Raw genomic sequence first — 17,176 nt, forward strand, 5'->3', positions numbered from 1 at the left:
TAACCGCCTGCTGCACCTGCATGCTTACTTTCAGTGACTGGTGCACACGGACGCCCAGGTCTCGTTGCACTTCCCCTTCTCCCAATCTATTGCCATTCAGATAATCTGCCTTCCTGTTTTTGACACCAAAGTGGATAACCTCGCATTTATCCACGTTATATTGCATCTGCCATGCTTCTGCCCAATCACCCAACCTGTCCAAATCATACTGGAGTTTCACGGAGGAAGACACAAAAAACCTCCCAGAAATACGAGAAAACCAAGGGTGTTTCGAGAATGAGGAACTTAGAGATTATTATTGGTAAAAAAACAGTACTAGCAAAACTAATGGGACTAAAAGTCGATAAATCCCAAGGACCGGATGATCTACATCCTAGGGTTTTGAAAGAGGTGGCCATTGGAATAGTGGACGCATTGGTTGTCATCTTCCAAAATTGTATAGATTCTGGAACGGTTCCTGCAGATTGGAGGATAGCAAATGTAACCCCGCTATTTAAGAAAGGAGGGAAGAGAGAAAACGGGGAACTATGGACCTGTTGGCCTCACATCAGTAGTTGGGAAAATGCTGCAATCTATTATAAAGGATGCAATAACTGGGCACTTAGAAACTAATAGTAAGATTGGGCAGAGTCAACATGGATTTATGAAAGGGAAATCCTGTTTGACAAACCTATTGGAGTTCTTTGAGGATGTAACTGGTGGAGTAGACAAAGGGGAACCGGTAGATGTGGTGTATCTGGATTTTCAGAAGGCCTTCGATAAGGTCCCACACAAGAGGTTGGTGAACAAAATTAGGGCACATGGAATTGGGGGTAATATACTAGCATGGATTGAGAATTGGTTAACAGACAAAACAAAGAGTAGGGATAAACAGGTCTTTTTCAGGATGGCAGGCTGTGACTAGTGGGGCACCGCAAGGATCGGTGCTTTGGACCCAGCTATTCACAATCTATATCAATGATTTGGATGAGGGGACTAAATGTAACATTTCCAAATTTGCTGATGATACAAAGCTAGGTGGCAGTGTCAGTTGTGAAGAGGATGTGAAGAGGCTTCAAGGGGATCTCGCCAGGCTCAGTGAGTGGGCGAGAACATGGCAGATGGAATATAATGTGGATAAATGTGAAGTTATCCACTTTGGTAGAAAAAACAGAAAGGCAGCGTATTTCCTAAATGGTGAAAGATTGGGGAATGCAGATGCTCAAAGGGACCTGGGTGTCCTTGTACATGAGTCACTGAAAGTGAATGTGCAGGTGCCATTAGGAAGGCAAATGGTATGCTGGCCTTCATTACAAGAGGATTTCAGTACAGGAATAAAGAAGTCTTATTCCAATTATATAGGGCCTTGGTGAGACCACACCTGGAGTACTGTGTACAATTTTGGTCTCCTTACCTAAGGAAGGATATACTAGCCATAGAGGGAGTGCAATGAAGGTTCACGAGATTGATTCCTGGGATGGCGGGACTGTCGTATGAGAAGAGATTGAGTAAACTAGGCCTGCATTCTCTTGAATTCAGAAGAATGAGAGGGAATCTCATTGAAGTATACAAAATTATTACAGGACTTGATAGGATGGATGCTGGGAGAATGTTTCCCTTGGCTGGGGAGTTTAGAACCAGGGGCCACAGCCTCAGGATAAAGGGCCGGCCATTCAGGACTGAGATGAGAAGAAATTTCTTCACACAGAGGGTGGTGAATCTTTGGAATTCTCTACCCCAGAGGGCTGTGGAGGCTCAGTCATTGGGTATATTCAAAACAGATTCGATAGATTTCTGACTAGTAAGGGCATCAAGGGATATGACGATAGGACCGGTGAATGGAGTTGAGGCAGAAGATCAGCCATGATCTCATAGAATGGCGGAGCAGGCTCGAATGGCCACTCCTGCTCCTATTTCTTATGTTCTTAAAGGGGCTGGACTCTCGGGAGGCTCCACACCGCTGACTGCTTGTGTGTAAGTGATCTCCTATCAGATTAATGTGCTTCTGCTGTGTGTTTAATAAAGTGGCCGGAGCACTTCACGAAAGGTGGGCCTTTATTACAAGAGGATTTGAATATAAGAGTAAAGACGTCTTACTGCAATTATATAGGGCCCTGGTGAGACCATACCTGGAGTATTGTGCACAGTTTTGGTCTCCTTGCCATAGAGGGAGTGCAACGAAGGTTCACCAGACTGATTCCTGGGATGGGGGATTGTCCTATGAGTAGAGATTGAGTCGACTAGGCCTATATTCTGTAGTGTTTAGAAGAATGAGAGGTGATCTCATTGAAACATACAAAACTCTCACAGGGCTTGACAGGGTAGGTGCAGGGAGGATGTTTCCCCTGGCTGGGGAGTCCAGAACCAGGGGTCACATTCTCAGAATAAGGGGTCGGCCATTTAAGACTGAGATGAGGAGAAATTTCTTCACACAGAAGGTGGCGAATCTTTGGAATTCTCTACCCCAGAGGGCTGTGGGGGCTCAGTCATTGAGTATATTCAAGACAGAGATTGATAGATTTTTGAATATTAAGGGAATCAAGGGATATGGGGACAGTGCAGGAAAGTGGAGATGAGGTAGAAGATCAGCCATCATCTTATTGAATGGCAGAGCAGGCTTGAAGGGCCGAATGGCCTACTCCTACTCCTATTTCTTATGTTCTTATGAACCAGTGAGTGTAGAACTGAACCCAGCCAGAGTCAGCACCTTCAGGGGAGGAGAGGGAGGGGAACCAGTGAGTGTAGAACTGAACCCAGCTAGAGTCAGCACCTTCAGGGGAGGAAAGGGAGAGGAACCAGTGAGTGTAGAACTGAACCCAGCCAGAGTCAGCACCTTCAGGGGTGGAGAGGGAGAGGAACCAGTGAGTGTAGAACTGAACCCAGCTAGAGTCAGCACCTTCAGGGGAGGAGAGGGAGAGGAACCAGTCAGTGTAGAACTGAACCCAGCCAGAGTCAGCACCTTCAGGAGAGGAGAGGGAGGGGAACCAGTGAGTGTAGAACTGAACCCAGCCAGAGTCAGCACCTTCAGGGGAGGAGAGGGAGGGGAACCAGTGAGTGTAGAACTGAACCCAGCCAGAGTCAGCACCTTCAGGGAAGGAGAGGGAGGGGAACCAGTGAGTGTAGAACTGAACCCAGCCACAGTCAGCACCTTCAGGGGAGGAGAGGGAGAGGAACCAGTGAGTGTAGAACTGAACCCAGCCAGAGTCAGCACCATCAGGGGAGGAGAGGGAGAGGAACCAGTGAGTGTAGAACTGAACCCAGCCAGAGTCAGCACCATCAGGGGAGGAGAGGGAGAGGAACCAGTGAGTGTAGAACTGAACCCAGCCAGAGTCAGCACCTTCAGGGGAGGAGAGGGAGGGGAACCAGTGAGTGTAGAACTGAACCCAGCCAGAGTCAGCACCTTCAGGGGAGGAGAGAGAGGGAAACCAGTGAGTGTAGAACTGAACCCAGCCAGAGTCAGCACCTTCAGAGGAGGAGACGGAGGGGAACCAGTGAGTGTAGAACTGAACCCAGTCAGAGTCAGCATCTAGAATTGTCTGTTCTGATTTTCTATCCTTGCTTTGCAGTGATGACTTTTGTAAACTCCTTTTTTTACAGGCTGTAAGACCACAAACTCAAACCAAACATCAGGTCAAGATCTGACAGAGTCACTTCATTCATCAGGACCCGAATATCATCGGCCTTTGAATGTGGATGGAGAAATGTTTGTCTGTTATGTCTGTGGGAAAAGATTTCAAACATCAGTGTGACTGGAAAAGCACCGAGACACACACACCCGAGTGAGAGTGTTCCAGTGCACTGACTGTGGAAAGAGCTTTAACCAGTTACACAGCCTGAAAAAACATTGCACCATTCACAGCGGGGAGAAACTGTACACGTGTTCTGTGTGTGGACGAGGCTTCAACTGACCGTCGAACCTGGAGAGACACAAGGACACCCGCACCACGGAGAAACCGTGGAAATGTGGGGCCTGTGAGAAGGGATTCAATTACCCATCCCAGCTGGAAACTCATAGACGCAGTCACACTTGGGAGAGATCGTTCATTTGCTCTCACTGCCTGAAGACTTTCAAAGAATCATCAAACCTGCTGAAACACCAGCAAATTCACACTGGGGAGAGGCCGTTCACCTGCTCAATGTGTAGGAAGGGATTTTCTCAGTCTAACCACCTGCTGTGACACCAGCGAGTTCACAGTGACGAGAGACCACTCAGGTGCTCTCACTGTGCAAAGACATTTGCCCACTCATCCAACCTGCTGAAACACCAGCGAGTTCACACTGGGGAGAGGTCATTCACTTGCTCCGTATGTGGGTAGGGGTTCACTCGTTCATCCAACCTGCTGACACACAAGTGAGTTCACACTGGGGAGAGACCGTTCACCTGCTCTGAGTGTGGGAAAGGATTTGCTCATTCTTCCCACCTGCAGACACACCAGCGAGTTCACACTGAGGAGAAGCCATTCACCTGCTCTGTGTGTAGGATGAGATTCACTCAGTCATCCAACTTCCTCCGTATGGTCCCTTGCAGTCAGAATCAGGGGAATTTATAATGGGGAACAAAGAAATGGCAGACCAATTAAATACATATTTTGGTTCTGTCTTCACAAAGGAGGACACAAATAACCTCCCAGAGATGTTGGGGAACATAGGGTCTGATGAAAGGGAGGAACTGAAAGAAATCAGTGTTTGTAGGGAAATGGTGTTAGGGAAATTGATGGGATTGAAGGCCGATAAATCCCCAGGGCCTGATAATCTACATCCTAGGGTACTTAAGGAAGTGGCCCTAGAAATAGTTGATGCTTTGCTGATCATCTTCCAGCATTGAATGGAATCTGGAACAGTACCCATGGATTGGAGGGTAGCTAATGTTACCCCACTATTCAAAAAAGGTGGTAGAGATAAAACGGGGAATTACAGACCAGTAAGCCTGACATCGGTAGTGGGGAAAATGCTAGAGTCCATTATAAAAGATGTAATAGCAGAGCACTTGGGAAACAGTGACAGGATCGGACAAAGTCAACATGGATTTACAAAAGGTAAATCGTGCTTGACTAATATACTGGAATTTTTTGAGGATGTAACTGGTAAAATAGATAAGGGAGAACCAGTGGATGTGGTGTATTTGGACTTTCAGAAGGCTTTCGATAAGGTCCCGCATAAGAGATTAGCGTGTAAAGTTAAGGCACATGGGATTGGGGGCAAGGTATTGACTTGGATAGAGAACTGGTTGGCAGACAGGAAGCAAAGAGTTGGAATAAACGGGTCTTTTTCCGAGTGGCAGGCAGTGACTAGTGAGGTACCGCAGGGATCGGTCCTTGGACCCCAGCTATTCACAATATATATTAATGATCTAGACAAGGGAACTAGATGTAATATCTTCAAATTTGCAGACAACACAAAGCTGGGTAGGTGTGTGTGCTGTGAGGAGGATGCCAAGAAACTCCAGGATGATTTGGACAGGTTGGGTGATTGGGCAAAAGCATGGCAGATGCAATATAACGTGGATAAATGTGAGGTTATCCACTTTGGTGGCAAAAACAGGAAGGCAGATTATTATCTGAAGGGCAATAGATTGGGAGAAGGGGAAGTGCAACGAGACCTGGGTGTCCTTGTGCACCAGTCGCTGAAGGTAAGCATGCAGGTGCAGCAGACGGTTAAGAAGGCAAATGGCATGATGGTCTTCGTAGCGAGAGGGTTTGAGTACAGGAACAAGGATGTCTTGCTGCAGTTAGACAGGGCCTTGTTGAGACCACATCTTGAGTATTGTGTGCAGTTTTGGTCGCTTTATCTGAGAAAGGATGTTCTTGCCATGGAAGGATTTCAGCAAAGATTCACCAGGCTGATACCTGGGATGGCAATAATGACGTATGAGGAGAGATTGGGTCGATTGGGCTTGTACTCGCTGGAGTTTAGAAGAATGAGAGGGGATCTCATTGAAACTTATAAAATTCTAACAGGACTGGACAGACTAGATGCAGGAAGGATGTTCCCGATGGTCGGGGAGTCCAGAACCAGGGGTCACAGTCTAAGGATAAGGGGTAGGCCATTTAGGACAGAGATGAGGAGGAATTTCTTCACCCAGAGAGTGGTGAACCTGTGGAATCCTCTACCACAGAAGGCAGTAGAGGCCAATACATTAAATATATTCAAGAAGGAGTTGGATATATTTCTTAAGGCTAAACGGATCAAGGGGTATGCGGAGAAAGCAGGGACCGGGTACTGAATTTGGATGATCAGCCATGATCGTATTGAATGGTGGAGCAGGCTCGAGGGGCCGAATGGCCTACTCCTGCTCCTATCTTCTATGTTTCTATGTTTCCGGACATGCCAACTTGTTCACACTAATAAGAGACCTTTTAAATGTACTGAGTGTGAGGAGAGCTTTAAAAGCACAAGAGATCTGTTGACACACCAGCGAAATCACACTGGGGAGAGGCCGTTCACCTGCTCTGAGTGTGGGAAGGGATTCACTCAGTTGTCCAACCGGCTGACACACCAGCGAGTTCACACTGGGGAGAAACTGTTCACCTGCTCTGTGTGTGGGAAGGGATTCACCGTTCATCCAGCCTGCTGAGACACCAGCGAGTTCACAAGTGACTGCAGGGGTTGGATTCTGCTGTTATTGCTGCTGGTAATCACATCCAAGACTGAACCATGTTCATTCTGACAGTTGGGGTTTCAGCTGATGTTAGTAACCCCTATAACTGGGCTGGAGTTTAATCTGTATCAATGTCAAATAAATGAGCTGTTTCCCACACACGCAGTGTGTCGAGTCCTTGATATCTCGACAATAAGACGAGCTGATTGAGGACTTGTTACCAACTGACTGGAATCCATCTGAGAACTGAGATCCCACAACTTTTTAAAGATGGATCTACAAGATGTCCAAGTCTGACAGGACAGAAAATTCTATTATATCACAGGGTCCACTTCAACCCTCCAGGGCAGTGAGCCCCTGTAATATTGGATTTTAACCTATGGGAAATATTCTGATAATCTGTTATTGTCACGGGGCAAAGCAGCCTTGTTACTTTAACATCAATTTAATCAAACTCAATGGAAAATCCGATCTCCAAAGGGAAACGTCTCCTTAAAGCTGACGGTGTCGGCAGTTCTGCAGCTCATTTCTCAGTGTGAGCGTGTCAAAGTGAAAAGCTTTAACAATAGCCGATGTTTCACAAAGGGAGACCTCACCAGACCAAAGGCCATTGGTGGAGTTTAATGGGCTGTTTGTGTCACTGGGCTACAGGAGGCCATTTTTAACCGAAGGAAAACTGGTCACAGCAAACAGAGAGTTTAACAGACTGTCCCTGGTCCACTCGAACCCCCACCTCTCTCACTATTTATGGGCACTGCTGCAGTAATTGCTCCTCTGACCTTTCCTCTCTTGTCCCTCCTACACCCCTAATACACGGCCCGACACAATCTCCCTCCCCCGACATCCTCACTGTGCTGGAATCCACACCAGTCTCCCCATCTGCTCCTTGTTCTCTCCCTGGATCCGAAAACTACTGAACTCACTCTTCCCCTCCTGAAGTCTACAGGCTCTGAAACTGAAGCTTGGTGTCCCTCAGTCCCGACTCCTTGATTTACCTCCCCTTCTCTCCTCCTCTTTCCCCCTCGGTTGTGTTCCACACTCTGGGCCTTGGGCCTTCCCCAGGGATTCTCAGTGTGAACAGGTGGGATGTGTTTGGAGACAGGGTGTCCCGGCTCTCCACCTTTAAAGGGACAAGGAGACGACCAGCTGGGCTGAATGGCACTGCTTTATGACATCACTGCAGTGCCTAGCAACCAGCCTCCCTGAGTCCTGCTCATTATGGGCTGGGTTTAGCTCAGTGCTGTTACAGGAAGGGAAACAGGAGCAGGATTCACCCCGTGTGGAGCCCAGGATTAATGGGGAGAGGTGCAGGATCAATTTATACCTTATTGAGTGAGAAATGTCATTGTCCCTGTCCTTCGGTATCTGTGTCGGGGAGCGGCTGATGGGTTTACTCTGTATCTAACCCATGCTGTACCCGACTGGAGCGTGTTTGATGCTGACACTAGGGGCTCAGCTCCACGAGCACAACATTTAACCCAAAGATGATCTGATAAACCCATCAGCTTCTCCCCTGGACGCAGGTCCTGAAGGGCAGGGAGTGTCTCTGTTATTTTGGTTGGTGTCGTTGATCAAGTTTAAACACCTCGCTCACATCTCCTCTCACCCTGCTTTGTTCTAATGAGAAGTGCCCCAGTTTCTCTCCTCTCTCCTCCTGGGAAAGAGAAGTTCACCTCAGTTAGAAACTCAAACAGGTGCTTCACTGCAGACAGGCCATCATGAGGAAACATTTCTTTACCCAGTGAGTTATTATGATCTGAAATGCACTGCCTGAAAGGGTGGAGGAAGCAGATTCAAGAGTAACTTTCAAAAGGGAATTGGATAATATTTGAAGGGAAAACATTTACCGGGATATGGGAAAAGAGCAAGGGAGTGGGACTAATTGGATAGCTCTCCTAAGAGCTGGCACAAGCATGATAGGCCGAATGGCCACCTTTTGTGCTGTATCATTCTAGGATTCTCTGATAACTAAAGCCTCTCATCCGTGGTATAACCTCTGTGAATTTATTCTGCAGCCTCTCTGTGGCCCCGACATCCTTCCTAGTGTAAGATGCCCCAAAATTATTCTAACTGCAGCCGAACTGATGAGTTTGTTTTCTACTCCCCATTCATAAAATACCTCGGGTACCATTTTTAAACCACTTTATAAACTTGTCCTCCAACTTTTAAAGATTTGTGCATTTGATCTCCCTGTAGATTTTAGAGATATTAACATAACATGGCTAAAATACATTGACATCAAATGTCTGATATAATGTGTATTTTGGGAAAGAGAAGTTTAGTCTGAGTTAGAAACTCAAACAGGCGTTTCACTGCAGACAGGTCGCCATGGCAACACTGATAAGACATTCCATTCACTGAATCGACTGGTTGGAATCTGTAATCAGATCAGGGGAAAGAACAGGGTTTGTCTGTTATTAACCACAATATAAGCTTAGAGTCAGAGAATGGTTACAGCACAGAAGGAGGCCATTCGGCCCATCAAGCCCGTGCTAGCTCTCTGCAAGACCACTTCAGCTAGACCCACTCCCCCACCCTTTACCCGTAACCCTGCAAATGTTTTCTTTCAGATACTTATCCAATTCCCTTTTGAAAGCCGTGATTGAATCTGCCTCCACCACCCTTTCAGGCAGTGCATTCCAGATCCTAACCACTTGCTGTGTATGCTGTAACCAAATTAATATTATACTTTAGTTTATGTTAGAATATATATAATGTAGCACCAATGTACAGGGTGGAGGTAGCGAATCAATTCATACCCTGAGTTAAAACGGTATATAGGTCTGTACTTATTGTATTTATCCAGCTAAGCTCTAAAAACAGGATTAATTGACTGAGAGGCCCGTGGGAAGATTGGGAAGGATGCCTATTCGGCCAGGCGAGGCAGCACATATACAAGATAATATACATAAGAGTTCGTTTGTTTGTAAACCCACAACAAGGTTCCATTACATCAAAGTCTGGTGGGACTAATTATAATGTGCTTGCTTTGCAGAAGTAACATGAGACAAGGTCAGAATCTGTGCTTTGCAGAGATTGAACAAGGACTGTTATCTTAAGAAAGCATGTTAACGAACAAACCACCTGGCTAGAGACAAAGGACGGTTGTAAAGCAATAGATTAAGATGAGGCCGCAGTCACAGAAGGCCACGGGACCAACTGATAACAGAACTGTGATTTGTAAGCGGCTGGAAGGATGAAATGTTATGGTTTATAATTGCCATTCAGCAATAAATCTGTATATGCTGCTAAGCTTTGCACCCGCCCCTAGGGCAGGGGTTTGATTTTTGTATAATTGTGAACGTTGCTAGGAAATCGGTGGAGTCGGATCTGAGAGGGGTCTCAGAAGGTTCTCCCCAGGCCTGTGAATAAAGACTGTTTTTGAACCTCCAATTGAAGTCTGTCATCCGTACATAGCTGAGTGTCGACTTTGTATATCACTTAGTCCGCTCTGCGGGGGTAAGGGTTAAGTGTCGACTTGGCATATCACCAGGTCCACTTTTCGGATACATCAGTTGGCGTACTCAGCAGGATCGCAGACTCTGACCGGTCCACGGGAACATTGAGCTAAGAAGGGTGAGTACGTTTTAAATTACCACCCATAAATTAGAAAGCTCAGAACGTCCTGTGAGAATCGGTAGGTCTGCGATTAAAAGGACATAGGGAGACAGACTCGAGAAAGGGGTGCGGGCTGGTGAGCCGGGAGGCGGTGAATCCTCTGAGCCGGGAGGCGGCGAATCCTCTGAGCCGAGAGGTGGCAAATCCTCGGAGCCGTGAAGGCGGCAAGGCCTCTAGGGTAAAGAGGCGGATAAGTGGGCGATAAAGTCCTACGAATAGTGGATCCTTGGGAGTCACGGGGTGATCGACACGGACAAGGGTGGTTGATTATCCCAAACACCTAGCCTGAGCCTGAATTAAGAGGACGTAGTCCCACGTGATGGCCAGGATCAAGTAGGTGTAGGGAACGAAGCACCACAGGATCATGTTCCCGTGCCGAGTGAGTGTGCGCAAAATAAGTGTGTGTGGGTGAATGATAGAGTAACATAAGAACTATTGAGAAGTAAGTCAGAAGTTATATAGAATGCCTCAAAAGGATGCAGAAATAAAGGAGGCGTGACCGTCTCCTTGGGGAGATCCCGGCTCCGTCACTCGCTATGTAGCAGATAAAAATCAGAAACTTATCGAGTTCATGAAAAAGAAGGGGTGGGATCCCGAAGACAGCGCGGAAAGACAAAGGGCTTGGTGGAAGAGACAAACCAAAGATAAAGAGAGAAAAGGGGGAATGGTAATCTTAGCTTGTTACCAGAAACTATGTAAGGAGTTGAAACAGAAGGGAGAGGGTGAAAGGGAAGAGAAAGAAGTAACAACTCCCAAACCAAGAAGGAAGGGACACCCGGTGGCGGCGGCCGGCTCCAGCAGTACACCTGTCTACCCAAAACTACCAGAAGAAGGTAATATAGATGGGGGTGGGTTAGAAAAGGAAACAGCAGAAGATAGTAAGGAGAGGGACTGGCCGGAGCCACTGCCCTGGCCAGAAGAAAATAATCTCCCACCACCCTATAATCCGGTGCACCGTGCGGTAAAAGCGGCCCCGGTAAAAACTGAAGTAATCCCAGGACACCCAGAGATCCCCGGTACCACCATGGTCCCCGCGGCAGGAGGAAACCCGGAAATCCCAGCGGTCCCCACAGTTCCGGCAGGACCCCAGATGATTCGAACCACCGGCCAGCCCTTCAACCCTTAGAGAGACAAATGCTGGTGGATAAATTACCCCAGCTGCAACATTGGGGGATTAACTACCCATTTTGCCAAAAGATGAGGGAATTGAGGATCAGTCATAATTTACACAACAAAGATATAAACCAGTTGGTCCGAGCAAAAATTTCAGATGACCGTTGGGACCAATTGCTCGTGAATTTCAGGGACGGGACTTGGTGCCTAGTGTATAATCCCGCCCCGCAACAGTCAGACCAAAACTATGAGGCCTTCAAGCGAGCAGTAGAGGAGGTTATGGGACAGGCCCCAGTAAATTGGGCAGCCACACCCAATATAACTCAGGATATGGGGGAATCTGCTGTAGACTATAGTAAACGGAAATGGGAAAGGTTTGTAGGATGTTCCGGCATCCTAAACCACACCACAGAGAACCAATGTTTCCTGCAATCATTTAAAGCCGCACTCGGTCCCGCACATCAGGCAGCCATACGATTAGGAGTTGTTACAATGAACAACTATGAGGATTTAATTAGTTGGGCGACAGAAGTAGATAACATGCAAAAGGCTAAGATAGCTGCCACAGAGGAGTTGGGGGAACAAGAGGAAGCAGTGGGGATAGCAAGCTGTTATGCTTGTGGGGAAGAGGGACATTCTGCTAAAGAATGCAAACAGAAGCAGAGAAGAGATATCCGACCAGCATCTGATCCAAAACCAACTTGTTATAATTGTAACAAGCCAGGACATAAGAAATCAGACTGTTGGAAGAAAGGGGGAGGAAGGGAAGGTCAGGGGCCAAACCAAAGGGGGGGTCCCCAAAGAGGACAGCCCGGAGGAAATGGGGGAAAGGAGGATTTTAAAAGATGGATGAGGGAAGAAAAAGAGGAACAGGAGGAAAGGGATAGAGACAGAGATAGAGATAGGGGGAGACAGCGACGAAGGGATAGGGAAGAGAGGGAGCTTAGGGAATATAATAACTGGAAAAATACCCGAGGTGAGAGGCGACATGGGTATGATTCAGAGGACGGGGAAGAAGGCGATGTATGCACTACGAGGCAAAGGAGAGACATGATGAAGAAGTTGAATATTAAATGAAAGGTAGCGGCCCTCGGGGAGAATGGTGAGGAGGATCCAAGGATGTTTGTTAACGCATTGGTAGGGGGCCGGCAGTGTAAAATGTTGATAGACACAGGAGCCTCAATCTCACTGACAGATTTGCCCTTGCCCCAAACTAAACTTTCGATTAATGTGGCGGGAATAGGGGGAAGAAGACTTAAGGCTTATAAGAGCGAAACGATTTTATTAGAAATTGGATGTATAATAATACCTACACATTTGTGGGTATGCGAGAATACTGAAGGAACAGTCCTAGGGATAGACTTACTGCGGGAAGTAGGAGCTTTAATCGATCCTAAAGCGAATAAAGTGATCTGGCCACCGGATCACAAGTCGAACAAACAAACGACCCCAGGAAACAAAACAGATCGGGTAGGAGCAATTGAGATTATAGACCCGGAATGGGATAAGAAGGGACTATGGGCGATCCCATGCAGAGAGTATATTGGGGTGTGGGCAACACATAAACAAGATTGTGGATTAGTCCAAACCCCCTCGGTAAAAATACCGGGACCAATGCATCGCCCACATAAACAATATTCTTTAAAGGAGGAAGCCAAAGCAGCAGTACGGGACATAGTGTTGGAATTAAACAAACAGGGAATCTTATGAGAAACTATATCCGAAACTAATTCCCCGGTATGGCCAGTAAGGAAACCAGATGCATCACATCGACTGACAATAGATTATACGGCACTAAATAAGGTGACCCCAAAGGAATACCCGATAGTGACAAGCCCTGCTACAATTTTTAATGGGCTAAAACACAAACACAAAATTTTTACAGTCCTAGATATTGCAAACGGATTCTGGTCCATACCATTGGACAACGAATCACAAGAGAAATTTGCTTTCACACTAGATGGGAAACAATATACTTGGATGAGGGTCCCTCAAGAGTTCCATAATAGTCCAGCTATATTCCACCGACACATGGCCAAGGCCCTGGAGGAAGTAGGATTAGAGGAGGACGGCAGGACGGTGTTGCAGTATGTCGACGATTTACTGACAGCCTCCAAGAACACTCAGGGGCATGTTAAAGCCTTGTCCAAAATTCTGAAAGCACTCCGGGATGCAGGATTTAAAGTAAACCCCACCAAAGCTCAAGTAGGAAAATCAGAGGTAACCTATCTGGGCTATAATATCAGCATGGGCAAGAGAGCCATGCCAGAGGATTGGAAGTGGGCCATAAATTATATGCCCAAACCTGTAACTGTGAGGGGAGTGCGACAAGTCCTGGGACTATTCAATTACAGCAGAAATTTTATTGAAGGATTCTCACAACTAGCTGCACCTTTGTATGAATTGACCAAAGGGGGAAAAGCTGCAGAAGAACCCATTGAATGGACAGAGTTACAGGCGGAAGCCTTTACTAAATTAAAACAAGCACTGACTGCCGCACCAGCCTTAGGATTACCCGATATGGGGAGGCCATATCATATCTTTTGTCACAATCATGGAGGACATTACAGTGCAGTGGTAGCACAAAAGCATGGGGATTACATGAGACCCATAGCCTACTATTCGACACAGAGATCCCCAATAGTGGTCGATATGCCAAGATGTGTCGCTGCGATTGATTGTGCATGGTGGTCAGTCAAAGTGAGTGAACCTGTGGTAATGACGGGGGAGATAGTGTTACATACACAACACACCTTAGTGGAATTGTTAAATACCGGATGATTAAAAACCGTCTCAAACGGCCGGAAGGCTGCTTGGGAGGCTGTCCTGTTACCCAAAGATAAATCTATACAGATAGTTAGAGACATGAGCCAGAACCCTGCATCTATGATGGGAATGGAAGGAGAGGAACACTGTTGCACCAGTGAAGAGGAATTAGAGTATGTAGACAGGATCAGGGAATTACCTTTGACAGAGGCAGACCTAGAGCTATATGTGGACGGGTCCTGTAAATATGTTAACGGAACACCACGAACAGGTTGGGCTGTGGTGACGGGAAAAGGCATCGTCCAGAGGGAAGGAAGATTACCCGGGGGTAGTTCAGCACAGGTTGGGCGGTGGTGACGGGAGACGGCACCGTCCAGAGGGAAGGAAGATTACCCGGGGGTAGTTCAGCACAGGTTGGGCTGTGGTGACGGGAGACGGCACCGTCCAGAGGGAAGGAAGATTACCCGGGGGTAGTGTGGCTGTTAATGGTTCCAACACCATCATCAAGTTTGCAGATGACACCACGGTAGTAGGCCAGATCACCAACAACGATGAGTCAGCCTACAGGGAGGAGGTCCAGCATCTCGTGAAGTGGTGCGCCGACAACAACCTGGCCCTTAACACCAAGAAAACAAAGGAAATAATCGTGGACTTCAGGAAGTCCAAAGGCGGAAGTCACACCCCCATCCACATCAATGGGGCGGAGGTGGAAAGGGTGGCCAGCTTTAAGTTCCTCGGAGTCCACATCATGGAAGACCTCTCCTGGTCCCTCAACACCTCCTCTCTGGTGAAGAAGGCCCAGCAGCGCCTATATTTCTTGAGGAGGCTGAAGGGATGTAATCTGTCACCCCCGATCCTCTCTAACTTCTACCGCTGCACTATAGAGAGCATCCTGACAAACTGTATCACGGTATGGTACGGCGGCTGTAGCTCCCATGACCGGAAAGCCCTGCAGCAGGTAGTCAAAACTGCCCAACGCATTACCGGCACCCGGCTACCGGCCATAGAACATATATATCAGAAACGCTGCCTACGGAGGGCACGGACCATCATCAAAGACCCTACCCACCCCAGCCACAGTCTGTTCGCCCTCCTACCATCTGGAAGACGCTACAGATGCATTCGCACCCGTACGACCAGATTTAGGAACAGCTTCTTTCCCAGGGCTGTCATCCTACTGAACTCCACAAATAAACACTAAAGCCTGCACATCTGCCGATGCACTTTATTATGGTCATATTTATGCTAATATATATGTAGAAATGTATGTTGAAATGTTTAAGTGTCCTAATCCAAATTGTACACTCTCGGGAGCCGCAAGCCTACATTTCGTTGTACTGCACTTGTGCACTAACAATGACAATAAAAGTTGATTTGATTTGATTTGATTTGATTCGGCACAAGTTGCCGAGCTAACAGCATTGACAGAGGCATTAAAATTGGCAGAAGGAAAACGGGTGAATATCTATACCAATAGCCGCTATGCTTTTGGCATAGTACATGATTATATGGCAGCCTGGAGTAGAAGGGGGTACATCGCCTCGGGGGGCAAACCCATACAGCATGAGGACTTAGTAAAGAGATTGGTAGCTGCCTCAGTGTTACCCACTGAAACAACGGTAATAAAGGTAAAAGCCCATCAGCGAGGGAATTCCCCCACAGAAAAGGGAAATAGAGCTGCGGATCGTGCAGCCAGAAAGGTGGTAGAGCAACAGACTGCAGCGGTAAACAGGATCAAAATAGAACCAGGAACGCAGCTAGACATAGCTGCTATTACTGCACTACCAGAGGATATAGACATATCCAAATTACATAAGGAAGTCTCCCAGGAGGAGAAGCAGCTATGGGAACGAAGGGGTGCAAGAGAAAGGGCGGGGGGAATATGGAGGAAAGAGCAGCAAATATGTACACCAAGCTGTATACAACAAGAATTAATGGGATTGTACCATGGTAGACAACACACAGGTATATCCAATATGTTAAACAACCTCCAGCAATGCTGGTGGTGGCCCGGAATGAAACAAGCTGTGGACAGATTCTGTAGACACTGCCCCATATGTGCGCAGTATAACATAGGGAAACCTGTCAAGGTAAAGTGGGACATCAGCCGAGACCAAGAGGTCCATGGGAGAAGTTGCAGATAGACTTTACTGGACCTCTACCGAAATCAAAGGGAAGAATGTGCTGTTTGGTAATAATAGATCAATTTACTAGATGGGTTGAAGCATTCGCCACTAGAGATTGTACGGCAACAACCGTAGCACGAATAATGGCAGAGGAGGTAGTACCACGATGGGGGGGTCCCGCTGCAGATTGATTCAGACCAGGGAACACACTTTACAGAGAAGGTTATAAAGGAAACATGCACATTATTAGGTATCAGACAAAGGTTCCACATACCATACCACCCTCAGAGTTCAGGGATGGTGGAAAGGATGAACCAGACTTTGAAATTATCCTTAGCTAAAGCAATAGAAGACACAGGGAAGGGATGGGCAGAGTTACTCCCGAGTATACTGATGAGACTTAGGGCAACTCTGAATAGAACTACGGGGCCGACACCTTTCGAACTAATGACCGGACGAGCAATGACACTGCCGGAAGGAGTCACTACCGGGGGTGAGGATGTCGGGCCCCTGAAGGATAGAATTAGGAGATTTATTAAACAATTGTGTACGCAATTACACGCTCTCAGACATGAGGCCAAAGACCAACAGGTTATACAGGATCTAGAACAGGATACACGGGACGACCAGAAGGAGGTCCCAGCAATAGGTAGCAAGGTGATGGCAAAAATAATACCAGCCAAACCAGGGCTAGCACCCAGATGGTCAGGACCATTGATGAACAGTGACACATGCGCTTGTATAGATGAGTCCGGGACTGGTAAAGGAAGGTGGAAGCACTGGACTCAGTTAAAGATATATAACAAGGACAATGAGTAAGCCAGAGATGGTGCCCATTGAGGAGAGTGAGGAGTATGCGCGAAGGTATAAAGAATGGGAAGGGGAGTTTCTACATATATCAGTGATAGGGCTGTGTGCTGTTAATATTATACACCGTGATTTGCATCTTCAAGTATATCTGGAAACAGAGCCACAG

At 47.1% G+C, this 17,176-nt stretch overlaps 1 protein-coding gene, 1 long non-coding RNA gene and 1 pseudogene across 2 annotated transcripts; 2 read left to right on the plus strand and 1 right to left on the minus strand.

The window, feature by feature from the left end:
- Positions 1 to 17,176, minus strand: part of LOC147124664 (uncharacterized) — a 53,983-nt pseudogene that overhangs the window by 32,770 nt on the left and 4,037 nt on the right.
- On the plus strand, positions 1,652 to 7,241 carry LOC147124667 (uncharacterized). The gene is made up of 2 exons (XM_085991245.1): positions 1,652 to 1,953; positions 3,577 to 7,241. The coding sequence occupies exon 2, from the start codon at positions 6,209 to 6,211 to the stop codon at positions 6,551 to 6,553; it is 345 nt and encodes a 114-aa protein (XP_085847371.1). The 5' UTR covers positions 1,652 to 1,953; positions 3,577 to 6,208; the 3' UTR covers positions 6,554 to 7,241.
- On the plus strand, positions 7,497 to 9,970 carry LOC147124668 (uncharacterized). Its single transcript, XR_015078804.1, has 2 exons — positions 7,497 to 7,882; positions 9,573 to 9,970. It is a non-coding gene; the product is annotated as an uncharacterized LOC147124668 (long non-coding RNA).

Source organism: Somniosus microcephalus, chromosome 1, assembly GCF_052327205.1.
Source record: "Somniosus microcephalus isolate GS21.2 chromosome 1, FLI_Smic_1.0, whole genome shotgun sequence".
In the NCBI taxonomy this organism is placed as follows: Eukaryota; Metazoa; Chordata; class Chondrichthyes; order Squaliformes; family Somniosidae; genus Somniosus; species Somniosus microcephalus.